Source organism: Bufo gargarizans, chromosome 1, assembly GCF_014858855.1.
Source record: "Bufo gargarizans isolate SCDJY-AF-19 chromosome 1, ASM1485885v1, whole genome shotgun sequence".
Classification (NCBI taxonomy): Eukaryota; Metazoa; Chordata; class Amphibia; order Anura; family Bufonidae; genus Bufo; species Bufo gargarizans.
This window is the reverse complement of record NC_058080.1, coordinates 507848223-507865811: the sequence shown is the minus strand read 5'-3', so window position 1 is coordinate 507865811 and position 17589 is coordinate 507848223. Positions and strand designations below refer to the sequence as shown.

Here is a 17589-nt window from a genome sequence, read left to right as displayed (position 1 = left end):
TGGGATCTGAAGGCCGGTATCACACATGGGGGGGGGTCATTTATTAAGATTGGTGTTTTAGACTCCGGTCTTAATATGCCTTTAGCTGGTGGTAGAGTCGCCGGCCTCTGCATAACTTTAGCGTATCCACCACCTATCTAAATCTACACCAAATTTAGACAATTTTCTACGCCTAAAATAGGCCCTACTCACCGAAATCTGTAACATATATACATCAAAAAGTGGCGTATATGTGTTTGTAAATGACACCCATAGCGGCTTTTTTCTGCACTTTTTGAGTTTACTTGAGGCATTTTTTTGTGGTAAAAACACCAGCTTTAGATATTAGCTGAAGGTCTGTGAAACAGGACACACAAGTGTTTGTTTGTTTTTTGCTACTGGTGTTTTTGTCTTTATTGCTTCTTTTCCAAAGCTCTGCATCCTGGAGCTCTGGCATTTTCACATCACCTTCTCTATATAGGAAAAAGCCATGAAGAAAAACTGGCTTAGTTGCCCATAGCAACCAATTAGATTGATCCTTTTGATTTCCAAAGGAGCTCTGGAAAATGAAAGGTGAAATCTGATTGGTTGCTATGGGAAGATAAGACATTTTTCCTTTACACAGGTTTTGATAAATCAACCCCCATTGTGTGCAAAAAAACATAAGAATAAGTGGGAAAAAAATAAATAAACATTCTTACGTTACTGGTAAAAAAAAACACCAGTGCCAAGTCCATGTGTGTGAGGACCCTGAGTCTACCTGCACATGTTGCATATTTCTATGCAGAAAATCCGCACCAAAACCGCATAGAAAGGCACATAAATCAGTATTATTTATCACGCTTTTGGTATGTTTTTTTGGTGTGAATTTTCTGTTTATGTTGACAATCCTATTGAAGTCTATGAGGAAGGCCACTATATACAAGGCATGGTGTCGCAAATATTTGACATGTCGCGGATTCTAAAATCCACACTGCAGGTCAATTTCTACACGTACAAAATACACAAACGGGGAGATTTATCAAAATTGGTGTAGAGTAGAACTGGCTTAGTTTCCCATAGCAACCAATCAGATTCCACCTTTCATTTTTCTTAGCTCCTTTGAGAAATGAAAGGTGGAATCTTATTGGTTGCTATGGGCGACTAAGCCACTTTTCCTTGACACCAGTTTGATAAATCTCCCCCACAGTGTACCTAAGATATGACAAGTCTCATTCACTTGGCTGGTACTATATTAGGCCTCTTGCACACGACCGTATGTATTTTGTGGTGTGCAGGAGAGGGGTCCTCCTCTATAACACTCCTGCCAGAACTTGTGAGGACGGTAGCCATGTACTAAGAGGCAGAGCCCGTCAGAGGGGCAGCCAGGGAGAAGCCGCTAGTAACCGCAGCGCCTCCCCCGCTCACTGACCGCAGAGGGAACAACCCAGAGAAGAAAGGGCGCACTGTTCCTTTAAAGGAAGCAGAGAGGCCGGCTAGTCATCCCCGGAGGAGGAACCTGGGCTGCTCATATAATCGTAACAGGGAAGCCCAGGGACTGCGTGTGACAACGACACACCCGCCCGGGCACAGGCAGCAGCTGGCGGAAGAGGGCAGAGCAGGTGCCAGGATGAGTGGAAGGGTCGGTGATCTGAGTCCTAAGCAGGAGGAGGCCTTAGACAAGGTGAGCTCCGCAGACATGCATCTAGCCGGGATGGCATCACTATTAACTCTTTCCGCAGCCGCCCCTGGTATCTGGGAGGGACCCTGTAAATGCCATTGTGCCCAGGTACCACAGTATTCCCTGTAGTGTGGCACATGGGACCTGCAGCAGTCACAACACACACCTCTTCATGCCCAGGAAGAATGCTGACTCTCCCTCCATGTATCTGCTATGTAACATGAGATGCTGAGGAAGGAGCAGAATCCGCAACTGTCCTCAGAAGCTGCTCTACCTGCACTATGCATGTGCCCTATGCAGGAGATGGGTTCTATTCTTCACTACGTTTAATATCTCTGCTTGCTGTCAGCGAATCTGCCACTCTTGTTTACAGTGCACAGATCTAATATTTCTCTAAGCTGACAGTTTAGGAAATCCTACGTGATCCACATACATAAGCCATCTTCCTCCTGTCCTGATATTTAGCCTGCATTTCCTAGACTGGATACAATAGTAGCAAACCTGCTGCTGTGAGAAGTATTACATCTCTATAGGGACGTGCACAGGTAAACAGATGAATCCCCTGGTGGTCCCCCGAGCAAGGTGGGCCCCTAGTGCCCGACCCTCTGCATATGGCACAGGGTGCTTGGCCCCAGTCAAATGAATGGGGGCAAGTCGCCCTCATAGTCACAGAGCCAGTATCCTCTTCACCCAGGACCCCCTTAATCAATCATCTTTTTCCGAATGTATTGAAAGGTGTATTTACGTAGCACTAGATAACTTAATAGATCCAACTCGCGGGTTAGTTACCGGATAATGCACCCCTTGCATCTTATTGGTTCAGACTGATCATATGACCAGCTTTGACCATCTCCATTGTTTTTACCAGGCAGGGGAGTCAGCAGATCCCTAGCCAATAAACCAAGACTGATGCGCTGATCTTTCCCCCATTGAACAAGTGGCTGGTCCACGAGGCAAAACCAGCCCTTTAAGGCTAGGTCTACACGACGACATTTGTCGCGCGACATTTTGTTGCACCAATGTCGCGCGACAATTTTTATAATGGCAGTCTATGGTGTCGCACTGCAACATGCGACATGCTGCTACTGCGACGCGACAGTCGCAGAAAATCCATTCAAGATGTTGCAGTGCGACACCATAGACTGACACCATAGACTGTTGCAGTGCGACACCATAGACTGCCATTATAAAAATTGTCGCGCGACATTGGTGCAACAGAATGTCGCGCGACAAATGTCGTCGTGTAGACCTAGCCTAAATGCTTTTTTTCACACCCCTCATGTCCTGTAGATTGGTAAATGGTTGTCCCACAAGGCACATTTATAGCCGATCCTGTAAATGTCTTGATTGCCGGGGTTCCACTGCTCAATCGGCCACTAGAAGAGAGGTCTTCAGCCCCCATTTCTGACTGCATTGAGTGGGTGTTTGAATGGAGCAGTGGTGACGCATGTAAACTGCAGTTTCATATTGTCTATGGGGCCTGCAGGAACGGCTGAGACACTGAATGGAACAGCGGGGTGCACTAGTGATCAGTGGGGCCCCCAGTGATGTGACGTTTATCAGCTCCCTGGGGGTCATGTAAACCCACCTTAACTACACATAACTTGCATGTAGAAGAAAGTTTGCAATTGCAGGGATTGGCCACTCAAAGATCTGGTCATGTGAATCTCCTCGGAGAATCCTGTGTTCACTGTCATCATGTGATTTACCAGCTCTGGCCTGAGCTACGGAGGAGACATCACTTCTAGAGACGAGCGAATTATCGCCTATGAAATTCGTTCACGCTTCGTTTACTGGTAAAAGGTGAATTGCGTTATGGATTGCGTTACCACGGACCATAACGCGATTCTATGACGGAATGCATAACGGAATTCACCTTTTACCACCAAACGAAGTGTGAACGAATTTCAAAATCACTTCCTCTAATCACTTCCTCTATATAAGGGGTCGGAGATATTCCTCTCACTGATGCAGGCTCCAGTGAGAGGGATAGTTCTAGTCCCATCCTGGGAATGATTTAAAAATGGTCTCCAGCAACCTGTCCTAGAACATGAGCAGGACTGGTTGCTTCCACTTGCGGAGCAGCCTAAGGGGGTGAATGGACGGGGCCTCACTACACACTATGCTCTGGCACTTACATATTCTACATATTGATGAGCGTTCCTGTCAGGCTGCTCAGCCATGTATCATAGGCAGGATCCCATCATTACCATCAGTACAGCAGTGTAGTGAGGCCCCATCCACTCAGAAAATACGGACAGCACAACGTGTGCTATCCGCATCTATATGTCCGTTCCATAGCCCCGCCAAAAATATAGAGCATGTCCTAGTCTTGTCTGTTTTGCGGACAAGGAAAGGCATTGTTACAATGGATTCGCAAAAAAACAGATGCAATACGGCTGCCAAAAGGAAGTCATCCGTATTTTTGGCGGATTGGTGTTTTGCGGACCGCAAAACACATACGGTCGTGTGAATGTTGCCCTACGCTGCTTTGCAAGTGGAAATCCAAAAAATGGTTGAAATCGTAGCCTGTAAAGGTTTAGAAAGTCGAGTAACATTTCAAGCCTGAAGTGTCACTTAGGCTACATGCACACAACCATATGTATTTTGCGATCTGCAATATGCGAATCCACCAAAAATGCGGATAACGTCCATGTGACATCCATGTTGCATCTGTTTTTTTTTTGGGGGGGGGATCCATTGTAACAATGCCTATCCTTCTCCGCAAAACAGTAAGTATATTACAAGCTTTCTTACACCCGTGAGTCATGTGTAAGGGTTTGTAGGACCTTCAGGATCACAGAAAACCCCTTTGAGCTCCTTCACTATCCGCGTTGCATTTGCATTGTGTGTGGATCCATTGATTTTAATGGGTCCACAGTCCACATGTTTCGGACAAGTATAGGACATGTTCTATCATTTTGCGTAATGGACATAGGAATGTGGAAAGCACACTGATCAGCCCTGTGCTTTCGGCATCCATATGTCCATTCCGCAAAAAATAAAATAAAGTAGATGTTTTGCATGTGGCTGCACGAACGTGGAAGCACACAGAAGGGCTTCCATGTGCTTCCACATCTGCGCAGCCACGTCGCAAAAGATCGGACACGTCCTATACTTCGCCACAACATGCAAACCACAGACCCATTTAAGTATCCGTGTTTCACGGTTTGCGGACCGCAGAACACTTACTGTAGCGTGAATGCCCCCTTGATCTCTAAATCAATACCACATTTATCAGTAAGCCTCATTACCGGATTTTATGTAATTCATAAAAGACCAGGAGAACATCATAACGGTGAGTTCTAGAAAATCTTTCTATGTGATGTAGGTCACCAGACTGAAGAAGAATATTTCAACAAGTGACATAACAGTTCATGTGAATAAAGCTTTATCTATACAGTATATCATTTAATAACCAGCCTGGTCCAGGAACCGGGGCATTTATTGTGTGCAGAAGCTGAATGTCATCCAAGAGTTAATGCAACTGATTTATCTAATCAGGTTCATAGAGCAAAGTAGGACCTTGACTTTAAGGCCACTGTGTTTATGACCGGAGTGCCATCAAACGCCTGATACCAGACAATGATCTCTCACCCCCCACACATGCTATAACACTAAGGGGGGGGGGGGGGGAGTGATCATGAGGGGATTTTTTAAAGTCACTTTTGCAGAAGTCCACGATGCTGTAATTTGCTCAAAATGATCAAATGTTGCATGATATTTGGTGCATCTTTAAGTCTAACACTTCAGGTCTGGAATGTTACTCCGCTTTCTATACCATTTCACCCAATTTTTTGACTTTCTAAAAAGTGTCAGTTGATAAATCTGGCTTAAAGGGGTATTCCTCTTGTGGCAAGCTATCTTTTATTAACATGATAAGGGGATAAATAAATGCAGGGACCTCCACTGATCACGGAAATAAGGACCCTGTAGCCTACGGCGCCCCCTGAAATGAACAGAGCAGCAGGTCAAGCATTCATTCTGCGAATTTATTCATGTCTATGGAAGTTCTGAAGATAGCAGAGTCCAGCGCTTGGCAACCTCTGACAGTCTCAGAGCGAATGGAGCAACAGTGCGCATGCTCGAGCTGCCACTCCATTCACTTTGGGGGCCCTTGGGGGTACAAGATCCCTGTTCTTGTGTTCCTACCTCCGGGACCCCCACCCAGTCAACAGTTATAGGGGATAACTTGCTACAAATGGAATCCCCCTTTAAATCACCTTGACAGGATCACCACTCCAACTTTCCTACCTACTTTTAAAAATTTGTAGTGAGCAGTGTAAAACAGCAAGATGTATATGCAAATAAGCCCAAAAAGTCTCAAAGTCCTATTTTGCAACTTTTTGAAGCTAGGATTGTGGAATGCAGGGCTGGAATTATTTCCCTTCTTAGGTCACGTTCACACAGTCAGGTTCCACTCCTGGTTCTGGCTTACAAATACTACTGTGCTGGACGGCAGTATGGCTGGGTTTCTTACCTTCTGGTTTTGTGAAGCCAGGAGAGGAGAAAAGAGGACTCAATCTTTGGCTTTGTTCACATCATGTATTTGTCCAACGTTTAACGTATACACTTGACGTGCCTCAAACAGATGGCATCCGTCACCAATAGGTCATCAATATCGGCGGGGGTCCAACACCACCGCCGATCAGCTGGTTGAAGAGAAGACCACACTCTGTGCCAGTCCTGCGTTCTGCCTTCCCTTCATAGTTTACCTGCGCACCGTCAACATCGCAGCGCTGAGCAGGTGTAATTACAAGAAGCCGTCCTATTCACTTCTATAGGACAGCTCTGTAGTATACACTTGAATAGGAAGGAGCCGTGCCATAGAAGTGGATGGGACAGCTTCTTGTAATTACACCTGTTCACTGCTGCGAGAAGGTAAACTATGAAGAGGAGGCAGCGCTGGCACGGAGCGTGGCCTTTTCTTCAACCAGCTCATCGGCGGGGATGCCGCGTGTCGGACCCCTGCCAATCTGATATTCATGACCTGTCCTGGAGCAGCCAGATGTCACATATACAGGGAGTGCAGAATTATTAGGCAAGTTGTATTTTTGAGGATTAATTTTATTATTGAACAACAACCATGTTCTTAATGAACCCAAAAAACTCATTAATATCAAAGCTGAATATTTTTGGAAGTAGTTTTTAGTTTGTTTTTAGTTTTAGCTATTTTAGGGGGATATCTGTGTGTGCAGGTGACTATTACTGTGCATAATTATTAGGCAACTTAACAAAAAACAAATATATACCCATTTCAATTATTTATTTTTACCAGTGAAACCAATATAACATCTCAACATTCACAAATATACATTTCTGACATTCAAAAACAAAACAAAAACAAATCAGTGACCAATATAGCCACCTTTCTTTGCAAGGACACTCAAAAGCCTGCCATCCATGGATTCTGTCAGTGTTTTGATCTGTTCACCATCAACATTGCGTGCAGCAGCAACCACAGCCTCCCAGACACTGTTCAGAGAGGTGTACTGTTTTCCCTCCTTGTAAATCTCACATTTGATGATGGACCACAGGTTCTCAATGGGGTTCAGATCAGGTGAACAAGGAGGCCATGTCATTAGATTTTCTTCTTTTATACCCTTTCTTGCCAGCCACGCTGTGGAGTACTTGGACGCGTGTGATGGAGCATTGTCCTGCATGAAAATCATGTTTTTCTTGAAGGATTCAGACTTCTTCCTGTACCATTGCTTGAAGAAGGTGTCTTCCAGAAACTGGCAGTAGGACTGGGAGTTGAGCTTGACTCCATCCTCAACCCGAAAAGGCCCCACAAGCTCATCTTTGATGATACCAGCCCAAACTAGTACTCCACCTGCACCTTGCTGGCGTCTGAGTCGGACTGGAGCTCTCTGCCCTTTACCAATCCAGCCACGGGCCCATCCATCTGGCCCATCAAGACTCACTCTCATTTCATCAGTCCATAAAACCTTAGAAAAATCAGTCTTGAGATATTTCTTGGCCCAGTCTTGACGTTTCAGCTTGTGTGTCTTGTTCAGTGGTGGTCGTCTTTCAGCCTTTCTTACCTTGGCCATGTCTCTGAGTATTGCACACCTTGTGCTTTTGGGCACTCCAGTGATGTTGCAGCTCTGAAATATGGCCAAACTGGTGGCAAGTGGCATCTTGGCAGCTGCACGCTTGACTTTTCTCAGTTCATGGGCAGTTATTTTGCGCCTTGGTTTTTCCACACGCTTCTTGCGACCCTGTTGACTATTTTGAATGAAACGCTTGATTGTTCGATGATCACGCTTCAGAAGCTTTGCAATTTTGAGAGTGCTGCATCCCTCTGCAAGATATCTCACTATTTTTGACTTTTCTGAGCCTGTCAAGTCCTTCTTTTGACCCATTTTGCCAAAGGAAAGGAAGTTGCCTAATAATTATGCACACCTGATATAGGGTGTTGATGTCATTAGACCACACCCCTTCTCATTACAGAGATGCACATCACCTAATATGCTTAATTGGTAGTAGGCTTTCGAGCCTATACAGCTTGGAGTAAGACAACATGCATAAAGAGGATGATGTGGTCAAAATACTCATTTGCCTAATAATTCTGCACTCCCTGTAGAGCAATGAGGTATTAGAAATCCCCAGCAGCGTGTTCTGTCTCTAGAATTTTCAGGTTCTTTTCCTGATGGTAAGGTAATGTAACGCACAACCGTACATAAAAACCTTCCTGTGTGAACATGACCTAGATTGCTTGGCTTGAGCAGTTTTACATAAAGTATCCTCTTTAGTGTTGAGCAAAGTGAGCTTCAGATGCTACATCCAAAGTCGTTTCGTTCAAAAATTCGGATTGTACGGAGTATTAGAATGAATGGGCTGTGATGAGCCAAAGTAAGTTATTCACAAAGTCACGTGACTTCTCTGAGTAACTTCGGTAGTTGATTTTTGCAGTGGAAAACCACCTTTAAAACTTGAAACTGAACTCGGCTTCAGTTCCGACTGGTACCTCAGAACCGAAGTTGAGTTTGGATCCAAGTTTTAAAGTGGTTTTCCACTTAAAAAATCAAATACTGAAGTTTTTCAACGAAGTCACGCGCGACTTCTCCAATAACTAACTTCGGCTCATTGTAGCCCATACATTCTAATACTGTATGGGGATGGATCTCCGTACAGTATTAATCCGAATTTTGGAACAAAGCGATTTTGGATGTAGCATCCAAAGCTCGCTTCGCTCATCTGTAATCCTCATATACCATGCAGCGTGGACAGAGAACCGGCCTTCTCTGTGTTGGCTTTGTTTTTGACCTATGCAGACATTTTACTTTCTCTTAGACGGCTTAAGCACCCCTTCACCGTGTTTGAGGTACAAAGGTACACAGGTACACATATCCAGAATGTGAAACCCTACACCAGACCAACTGAAAATCACAGCAGCGAGTGCCATGGGAACATTGCTGAATGCCAGTCTGCCACTATAGATTGCTAGTGAATAGGTTGCCATAGCAACCAAGGTACACCTTTTACGACTGGAACAATGTGTATCCAATGCCAGGGCTACCATCTATTCAGACAGTGGCCATGAGGTGTCTGCCTGAAGTTTAAAGTCGCAAACTGCCAAGAAGGGACATATCATTTCTTAGAGCACTGTCCAATTGCACGCCACTTGAAGCTGAAGCGGGTGTTCAATCAAGGTTCGGCTCCTTTCAGTGGAGCTAAGCTGTGAGCAGGTGCATGGCATTCAAAGTGAACAAATCCTCCGTGTGAACGTACCCTTACAGGAAGAGAGCTGCAGCAGAAAGGACACACCTCCTGAAAAAGGACATGCCCCATAAGCTGACAGCTTGAAGTATCTAGCACAGCACAGAATGGGGCAAACTCTGGATCCAGGTACATGGCTGGTTCTAGGTTTATTAGAAACAGAATATCACACTATAGGATGTCTTCTGCCCACTGATCCCTAAACCCTCACTATGAAGTGTACATTTTTTAGCTGTCCTTCAGAGCTCCTTCAGTGTTATCGTTGGCAGCACTCTCTCAGGTTTGTAGTTGTGCCATATTCTTTCCATTTTGTTATTTAGAGTTTGGGATACATTTTCCATAACCCAGCCCTGTTCTGTACCTCTCCACAACCTTTGTTTCTGACCTTTGGATCGCTCTTGGTCTTCATGTTGCTTTGTAGTGTTACAGACTCTTGGCCCTTTCAGAACAGGTTAGTGATACTCACATCACGTGACTTCACAATCATTCCGGTGGGGATTCGGACAGAGAGGATCATGGAAGGCCTGGTGATATCAGAGGAAATGCAGTCTCCACAGAGGACTCAGTCACGTGACCAGTCACCGGCGTGAGACAGAAAAAGTAGTGCAAGTGCGTTAGTAAGTTGCAGGGGAAGCACAGTGAAAGGAATAAATTTATACCAAGATAACCCCTCTAAGGGTCCATTCACACGTTCGCATGTGTTTTGCGGTCCGCAAATTGCGGATCTGCAAAACACGGACACCGGCACTCTAATACAAAATGCCTTTTCTTGTGCGGAGTTGAGGACAAGACTAGGGCATGTTCTATTTTTTTCGGGAACGGAATTGTGGATCCGGAAGTACAGACATAGTTAGGCTACTTTCACACTAGCGTTCGGGCGGATCCGTTCTGAACGGATCCGCCCATAATAATGCAGACGGAGGCTCCGTTCAGAACGGATCCGTCTGCATTATATTAGCTAAAAAAAAGCTAAGTGTGAAAATAGCCTGGGACGGATCCGTCCAGACTTTCAATGTAAAGTCAATGGGGGACGGATCCGCTTGAAGATTGAGCCACATTGTGGCATCTTCAAACGGATCCGTCCCCATTGACTTACATTGTAAGTCTGGACGGATCCGCACGCCTCCGCACGGCCAGGCGGACACCCGAACGCTGCAAGCAGCGTTCAGCTGTCCGCCTGTCCGTGCGGAGGCGAGCGGAGCGGAGGCTGAACGCCGCCAGACTGATGCAGTCTGAGCGGATCCGCCTCCATTCAGACTGCATCAGGGCTGGACGGCTGCGTTCGGGTCCGCTCGTGAGCTCCTTCAAACGGAGCTCACGAACGGAAACCCGAACGCTAGTGTGAAAGCAGCCTTACACACATAGTGTGCTGTCCGCATCTGTTCCGGCCCCATTTAAAATGATTGAGTCCGCACCTGCGGAATGGATCCGGACCCAACTTGCGGACGTGTGAATGGTAGTGTTGATCGAGCACCCGAGTATAATGGAAGTCAATGGGAGAACCAGAGCATTAAACCAGGCACTGTCACGGATGGTGTAACAGAAAACAAGAAGTTACAAATAAGGATCCGACTGGCTTGATCCGAAACTTAGGAACAAAAGGGTGACCCCTATTAAAGCCCTGAAGCTCTCCCTGTCTTCTCAGCCCATGCAAAGATCTCTATGATAGATAATTGCATGCCCTCATGTCTCGACTGTACGACACCTGAACACCCTATAATAGTGAGGGGACACAACCACCGGCTCCCTACACTTTATACGGAGGGAGTCAGGGTCACCTAGGATCAAGGCAACAGGAAAACACAAATAAATGAACAGACTTATCTGTAGAAGCATCAGTTGCAGCATGAGCACACTCCAGGAAGTTGTATAAACCGCAAGGTGAGGCAGTATGGGGAGGAGAGATGTCAAAACTAAAGCAAAACAAAAGAAGATCATGCAGGAGGTACTGAAGAACGTCTATCAGAACTTCTTAAAGATCTGGTAGTGACAGGCACCCCCTGCTCTGAAGAGGGGAGGGTGCCTGGTTCATAGGAAAAGGTCAGAAATTGATGGAAACACCACCGAAATGGTTCAGGAACAGCATGGGGAGGATGTCTGGATGCATCTTGGACTCCCAGGTCGCTGCTGGGAATGATGTTGTCCGAGTAGTACGCCACTTTTACAGACTGACAATAATATGCACAAAACCGAATATAAAATTGATTTTAGAGCAAAAATTGTTAGGAAACATTCTTTCCTGTATATTTACTTGTATATAAAGTGCGAATGCTGCCAAAAATTACAAGGAAGAGGCACTCTGATACAACCTGTATATCACATAAAGCAGGGCCTCATTCACATTGTGGTACAATTGTTCATGTAGTGGGACTACCTACACTCATAAAGCCTATGCACTAAGTGAAAGGGCTGCCAAAAATTACAAGGAACCGGCACTCCAATACACCCTTTGTTACACATAAAGGAGGACTTCATACACAGCCTTGAAAAATTATGATTGATGGCCTGCTGGTGACCCTCAAAAACATTTGGAGCAAGGGCCTGCTGATCTGACCATCTAAAACATTAAGGGTAAGGGCCTGCTGCCCCTTTGGTGACTCTAGATAACCTGGGGCTGATCGCACTTCCCCGGGACCGGAGACGATCCATTCAGATGTCTGCCCGATGTTATTGTACAGCGCAAACCATGGTGACTACGGGTAACTGGGAATCATGGTTCGATTCTGGAGAGGGAGCCTGAGAAACAGCTACGGCTACCACATCCAAGCAAGGCAGCATTTGCGTAAATTACCTTAGGTATAATTAGGTTAGGGCCTGTAGGTGAGCTGACCCTGTAAAAGATTTTAGGTGCAGGCCTGCAGGTGAGCTGACCCTGTAAAAGATTTTAGGTGCGGGCCTGCTGGTGAGCTGACCCTCTAAAAGGTTGTAGGTGAAGGTCTGCTGGTGAGCTGACCCTGTAAAAGATTTTAGGTGCGGGCCTGCAGGTGAGCTGACCCTGTAAAAGATTTTAGGTGCGTGCCTGCTGGTGAGCTGACCCTCTAAAAGGTTGTAGGTGAGGGCCTGCTCGTGAGAGGACCCTCTAAAACATTATATGCGAGGGCCTTCAGGTGAACTGACCCTGTAAAAGATTGTAGGTGAAGGCCTGCTGGTGAGCTGACCCTGTAAAACATATGTGAGGGCCTGCTGGTGAGCTGCCCCTCTAAAAAAATTATATGCGAGAGCCTATATATGAAGGCATTATATGCGACGAATAAGCATGTGTTGATATGATGGAAGAGGAGAGGGAGGATGAGAAAAGGAAGATTCAACCATATACCCTTGTTTGTGGTGGAAGGGGTGCATGGGAATACAGTGTGTTCAGTACATTATAAACAACACATTCAAATTGCCTTTATGTTCAGCCGCTTTCCTCTGGTGGAGTCGAGAAGTCATGGTCAATCTTGTTGATGGCCTTGTTCATTTTTATAAGAGTCAACCTGTTTCAGTTGACAGGCGGATACGCTTATCTGTTATAATGCCACCAGCAGCACTAAATACCCGCTCAGAGAAAACTGCTGGCAGCAGGACAGGCCAGCACCTCCAAGGCGTAAGTTCGTGCCACGTGTCCAGCTTGGACACCCATTAGTTGTAAGGCACTGAAGGATTATCGAGGACGCTGACACGGTCTGCTATGTACTCCTTCACCATCTTTCCAAATTTTTCCCTCCTTGTGACACTAGGCCACGCATCAGGGTGAGGGTGCTGGCGGGGTGTCATGAAACTGTCCCAGGCTTTGGAGAGTGTTGCCCTGCCTCTGTTGGAACTGCTGTGTGTTCCCCTTGTCTCCTCTCCTCGGTTGGCCAAGGAACTACGGACTCTACCGCCAGCTTTGCCAGATGGAAATTTTTGGAGCAATTATTCAACAAGGATCTTCTGGTATTGCACTGTTTTGTTCTTCCTCTCCACCTGAGGAATGAGAGATGAGAAGTTCTTTTTGTAGCGGTAATCCGTGTTGTATAAAATGCGTATAACGCTTGCAGCGTTTTGGTGTCCGTCTGATGAAACTGAGCCAAACAGATCCGTCCTGGCACACAATGTAAGTCAATGTGGACGGATCAGTTTTTACTGACACAATCTGGCACAATAGAAAAAGGATCCGTCCTCTATTGACTTTCAGTGGTGTTCAAGACGTCTTGGCTATGTTAAAGATAATACAAGTGGATCCGTTCAGAATGGATGCACAAAACGCAAGTGTGAAAGTAGGCCTACCCTGCACGTTTATTGGCTGCGTAGCAGCCAAGAAATGTGCGGGGAGTAGACTCTAGCATGGCGCTCGAGCACATACGTACTCGGCTGAGTATCGCCATGTGCCAAGCATCGAGATGCTCGAGCCGAACAGGTGTTCGGCTGGGCATGCTCGATCATCACTACTGAATGGACCCTAATTGGAAGGACCACCAGACCTTATTTCAGGGTTTCATGGTAAAGAGGGTAAATAACCTTTCACTATTGATTGATTGACTGATTAAACAATGTATTTTTTTCATTCTACTGTAACAGTCGGGACCTTTTTTGTCAGTTATATAAAATCTAAATTTAAATCCATTTTAATTACAGGTTGTATAATACGACAAAAAAGGAGGCGAATACTTTCACAGGGCACTATAGTCTTCATCATAATATTATTTTGTGGTACATTTATTCTATTAAAAGGGGTTATCTAATTCCCCCCCATGCGCCGGGTCCCACACTGCTACTATACTTACCCTGCTCCTGGCGCCGCATCGGTGCTGCTGATTCTCCCTGCACACGGATGAAAACATCCGGTGTCAGGGGGGAAGAGCAGCCTTTACCCTGGGTTCACACCTGAGCGTTCTGAAAGGAGAGCTCTGTATGCGCGATTGTACCGGCGTTTGCAATCACGCATACAGAGACAAGCGAACGCCCATTGTCGCGCGTTCCCGAATGTCTATGTACGGGAACGCACGACAAAACGCCCCAAAGAAGCTCATGTACTTTTTGGAGCGTCGGGCGTTTTACAGCGCGATCGTACGCGCTGTAAAACGCCCAGGTGAGAACCATTCCCATAGGGAAGCATTGGTTTCTCCTTGTTGAGCGTTTTACAGCGCGTAGGAACGCGCTGTAAAACGCTCAGGTGTGAACTTAGGGTTAGACTCAAGCCATGGACAGAAGAAGACTATATTTCACTTAAACTGGCCATACACAGATTAGCTAGCTGTCGGCCGAATGATTATTCGACCGACAGCTTTCTCCACTTATCCTCCCATACATATGCATGCTTAGCTCGGCCAACTATGCCTATGTAGTGATTGGGATGGAGGAGAAAGACCTATCTCTCTACTAGCAAAAGGATCGGGCAATAGAATCCAGCGTGCCCTATCTTTATCTCCTCCAACATCATCTGCCGGGGAGGACTGGACGTGTGTATGGTCAGTTATACAGTCCTGATCAAAAGTTTAAGCCACTTGAAAAATGGCAAAAAATCATATTTAGCATGGCTGGATCTTAACAAGGTTCAAATTAGAGCTTCAACATGCAACAAGAAGAAATTGGGAGTGAGACAACATTTTTTGAGCAATTTAATGAAAACAACGAATAAACTGAAACAGGCTGTTTTTCAGCTGATCAAAAGTTTAGGACCACACCTCCAAAAAAAAAAAGAACCCCCCCCCCCCCAAAACAGAAATCCAACTTCCAAAACATGAACTCAGTAATGAGTAGCTCCACCGTTATTGTTTATCACTTCAAAAATTAATTTCGGCATGCTTGATGCAAGCGTTTCCATGAGGTGAGTGGGAACATTTCTCCAAGTGGTGAAGACGGCCGCACGAAGGCCATCTACTGTCTGGAACTGTTGTCCATTTTTGTAAACTTCCCTTGCCATCCATCCTCAAAGGTTCTCAATTGGATTTTAGATCAGAGGAACACGCAGGATGGGCCAAAAGAGTGATGTTATTCTCCTGGAAGAAGTCCCTTGTCCTGTGGGCATTGTGTACTGTAGCGTTGTCCTGTTAAAAAACCCAGTCGTTACCACACAGACGAGGGCCCTCAGTCATGAGGAATGCTCTCTGCAACATCTGGACATAGCCAGCGGCCGTTTGACGCCCCTGCACTTCCTAAAGCTCCATTGTTCCACTGAACGAAAAAGCACCCCAGACCATTATGGCGCCCCCTCCACTGTGGTGTGAAGAAAACATCTCAGGTGGGATCTGCTTGTCATGCCAGTAACGTTGGAAACCATCAGGACCATCAAGGTTAATTTTTTTCTCATCAGAGAATAAAACTTTCTTCCACCTTTGAATGTACCATGTTTGGTGCTCTCTTGCAAAGTCCAAACGAGCAGTTCTGTGGCGTTCAAGGAGACGAGGTCTTGGAAGACGTTTTTTATTTTTGAAGCCCTTCAAGTCTCAGATGCCGTCTGATGGTTATGGGGCTGCAGTCAGCACCAGTAAGGGCCTTAACTTGGGTCGAGGATCGTCCAGTGTCTTGACGGACAGCCAATTGGATCCTCCGGCTCAGTGCTGATGCCATTTTTTTGGGTCTTCCACTTGAATTTTTTGTTCCATAACCCTCAGGATCATTTAGGAAATTCCAAATGACTGTTTTACTGCGTCCCACCTCAGCAGCGATGGCGCGCTGTGAGAGACCCTGCTTATGCTGTTCAACAACCCAACCACGTTCAAAAATGGAGTTTTTTTGCCTTTGCCATCACAACGTGTGACTACCTGACAGAAAATGACAATAAAACCACATCTTTGCACAGATTTGGCCTTTAAAAGGCATGTGGTCTTAAAATTTGGATCAGCTGAAAAACAGCCTGTTTCAGTTTAATCGTTATTTTCAATTAATTGAATGCTCAAAAAATGTTTTGTCTCACTCCCATTTCTTCTTGTTGCATGTTGAAGCTATACTTGGAACCTTGTTAGGTTCCAACAATGTAAAATATGATTTTTTTGCAATTTTTCAAGTGGTCTTAAACTTTTGATCAGGCACTGTACATTCAGTAGAAGTGGTAGTGGTCATTAGAGATGCAGAGCTAGCAACCCAGAGCTGGAGACTGGATATCTTGGGGGGTCTCCTGCCAGAGCTTCTCTTTTAAATCTAATTTGTGACTGTAAGTGCTCTGATAATCAGCCATACAGAAGACTATACCATGTGGCTTTTAGTAGAACAGACCCCCTTTTATTTGTCATTTTAATGACATCTCTAGTTCAATAAAGTTTACATGGAATAAATGATCTCCTTGTTTGTAGCAACTTTATAAAACATTTTATTTTCCACAAACACATTTTTGATCTAGTTTTCAAAGCCAAGACCAGGAGTGGATTTATAAAGAGGCATATAGACACTTCTCCTTTATACATGCCCTTTGTTTATGATTTGTTCTTGCTTTTGGCTGGAAATAAAACTGCATAAAAAGAAAACCTGACAGTGGAAACCCAGCCCATGCCTCTACGTCACTGGTATAATAATAATATCGTTAAAGGGGATGGCCACTTTCTGGTTACTGTTGATCGATGTGTCTGTGAGATGATTACATGGCACTTACTTGTTGAAATCCTGCACCATTTTCTATATTTTATAAGGTATTTTCCCTTATTTACAAAGTCCTGTGCTGTCCGCACAAAGGTCGATAAAATGGCTGCTGACGGAGGGTCATGTGACCAGACACATCACTTCCATGGAAAGTCTCCTCCATTCAGATACACTGCACCTGCCATCTTTACTTGTCCTGTTGGGAGTTTAGTGCAGGTACAGTGTGTTTGAAAAGAGAACACATCCCATGGAGATGATTTGCCTTGTCACATGACCTTCCATCAGCGGCCATCTTATGGACAGGACCTCTGTGTGGACGGCAAAATAGACTTTGTAAACAAGAATTTCAAGACTATATTAGTAAGTGCCATGTAATCAACTCACAAACACATTGGTCAACAGTAACCAGAAAGTGGCCATCCCCAATAAGAGAAAAAAGGATAAATATTATAAAGCAAAAGTTCACCAAAACATGTATAAACACTAAAGCAAATGGGATTGCATTCTCTCTGACCGTGTAAATTGACCATAGGCATAGGATGATTTGGCCGACAGCTATCGTCCAAGGCTTCTCCACTGACATGCCTGTTCAACTCCGTAGAAATGGGAATGTTCTTTCTACATACAGGATGCTGATTATGTATGAGGAACAAAAGGCCACACAAATAAAAATCCAGCCAGTCCAATGGGGA

At 45.3% G+C, this 17589-nt stretch overlaps 1 protein-coding gene across 1 annotated transcript in view; it reads left to right on the top strand.

Annotated features, from left to right (window-relative positions):
• Window positions 1–1465: 1465 nt before the first annotated feature.
• The window catches only part of SEC14L2 (SEC14 like lipid binding 2), a 50886-nt gene continuing 34762 nt past the window's right edge, over window positions 1466–17589 (top strand). The window contains exon 1 of the mRNA XM_044288515.1: window positions 1466–1642. Within this exon, the coding sequence (XP_044144450.1) occupies window positions 1589–1642 (54 nt within the window). The 5' untranslated portion in view covers window positions 1466–1588. The remainder of the gene's footprint in view (window positions 1643–17589) is intronic.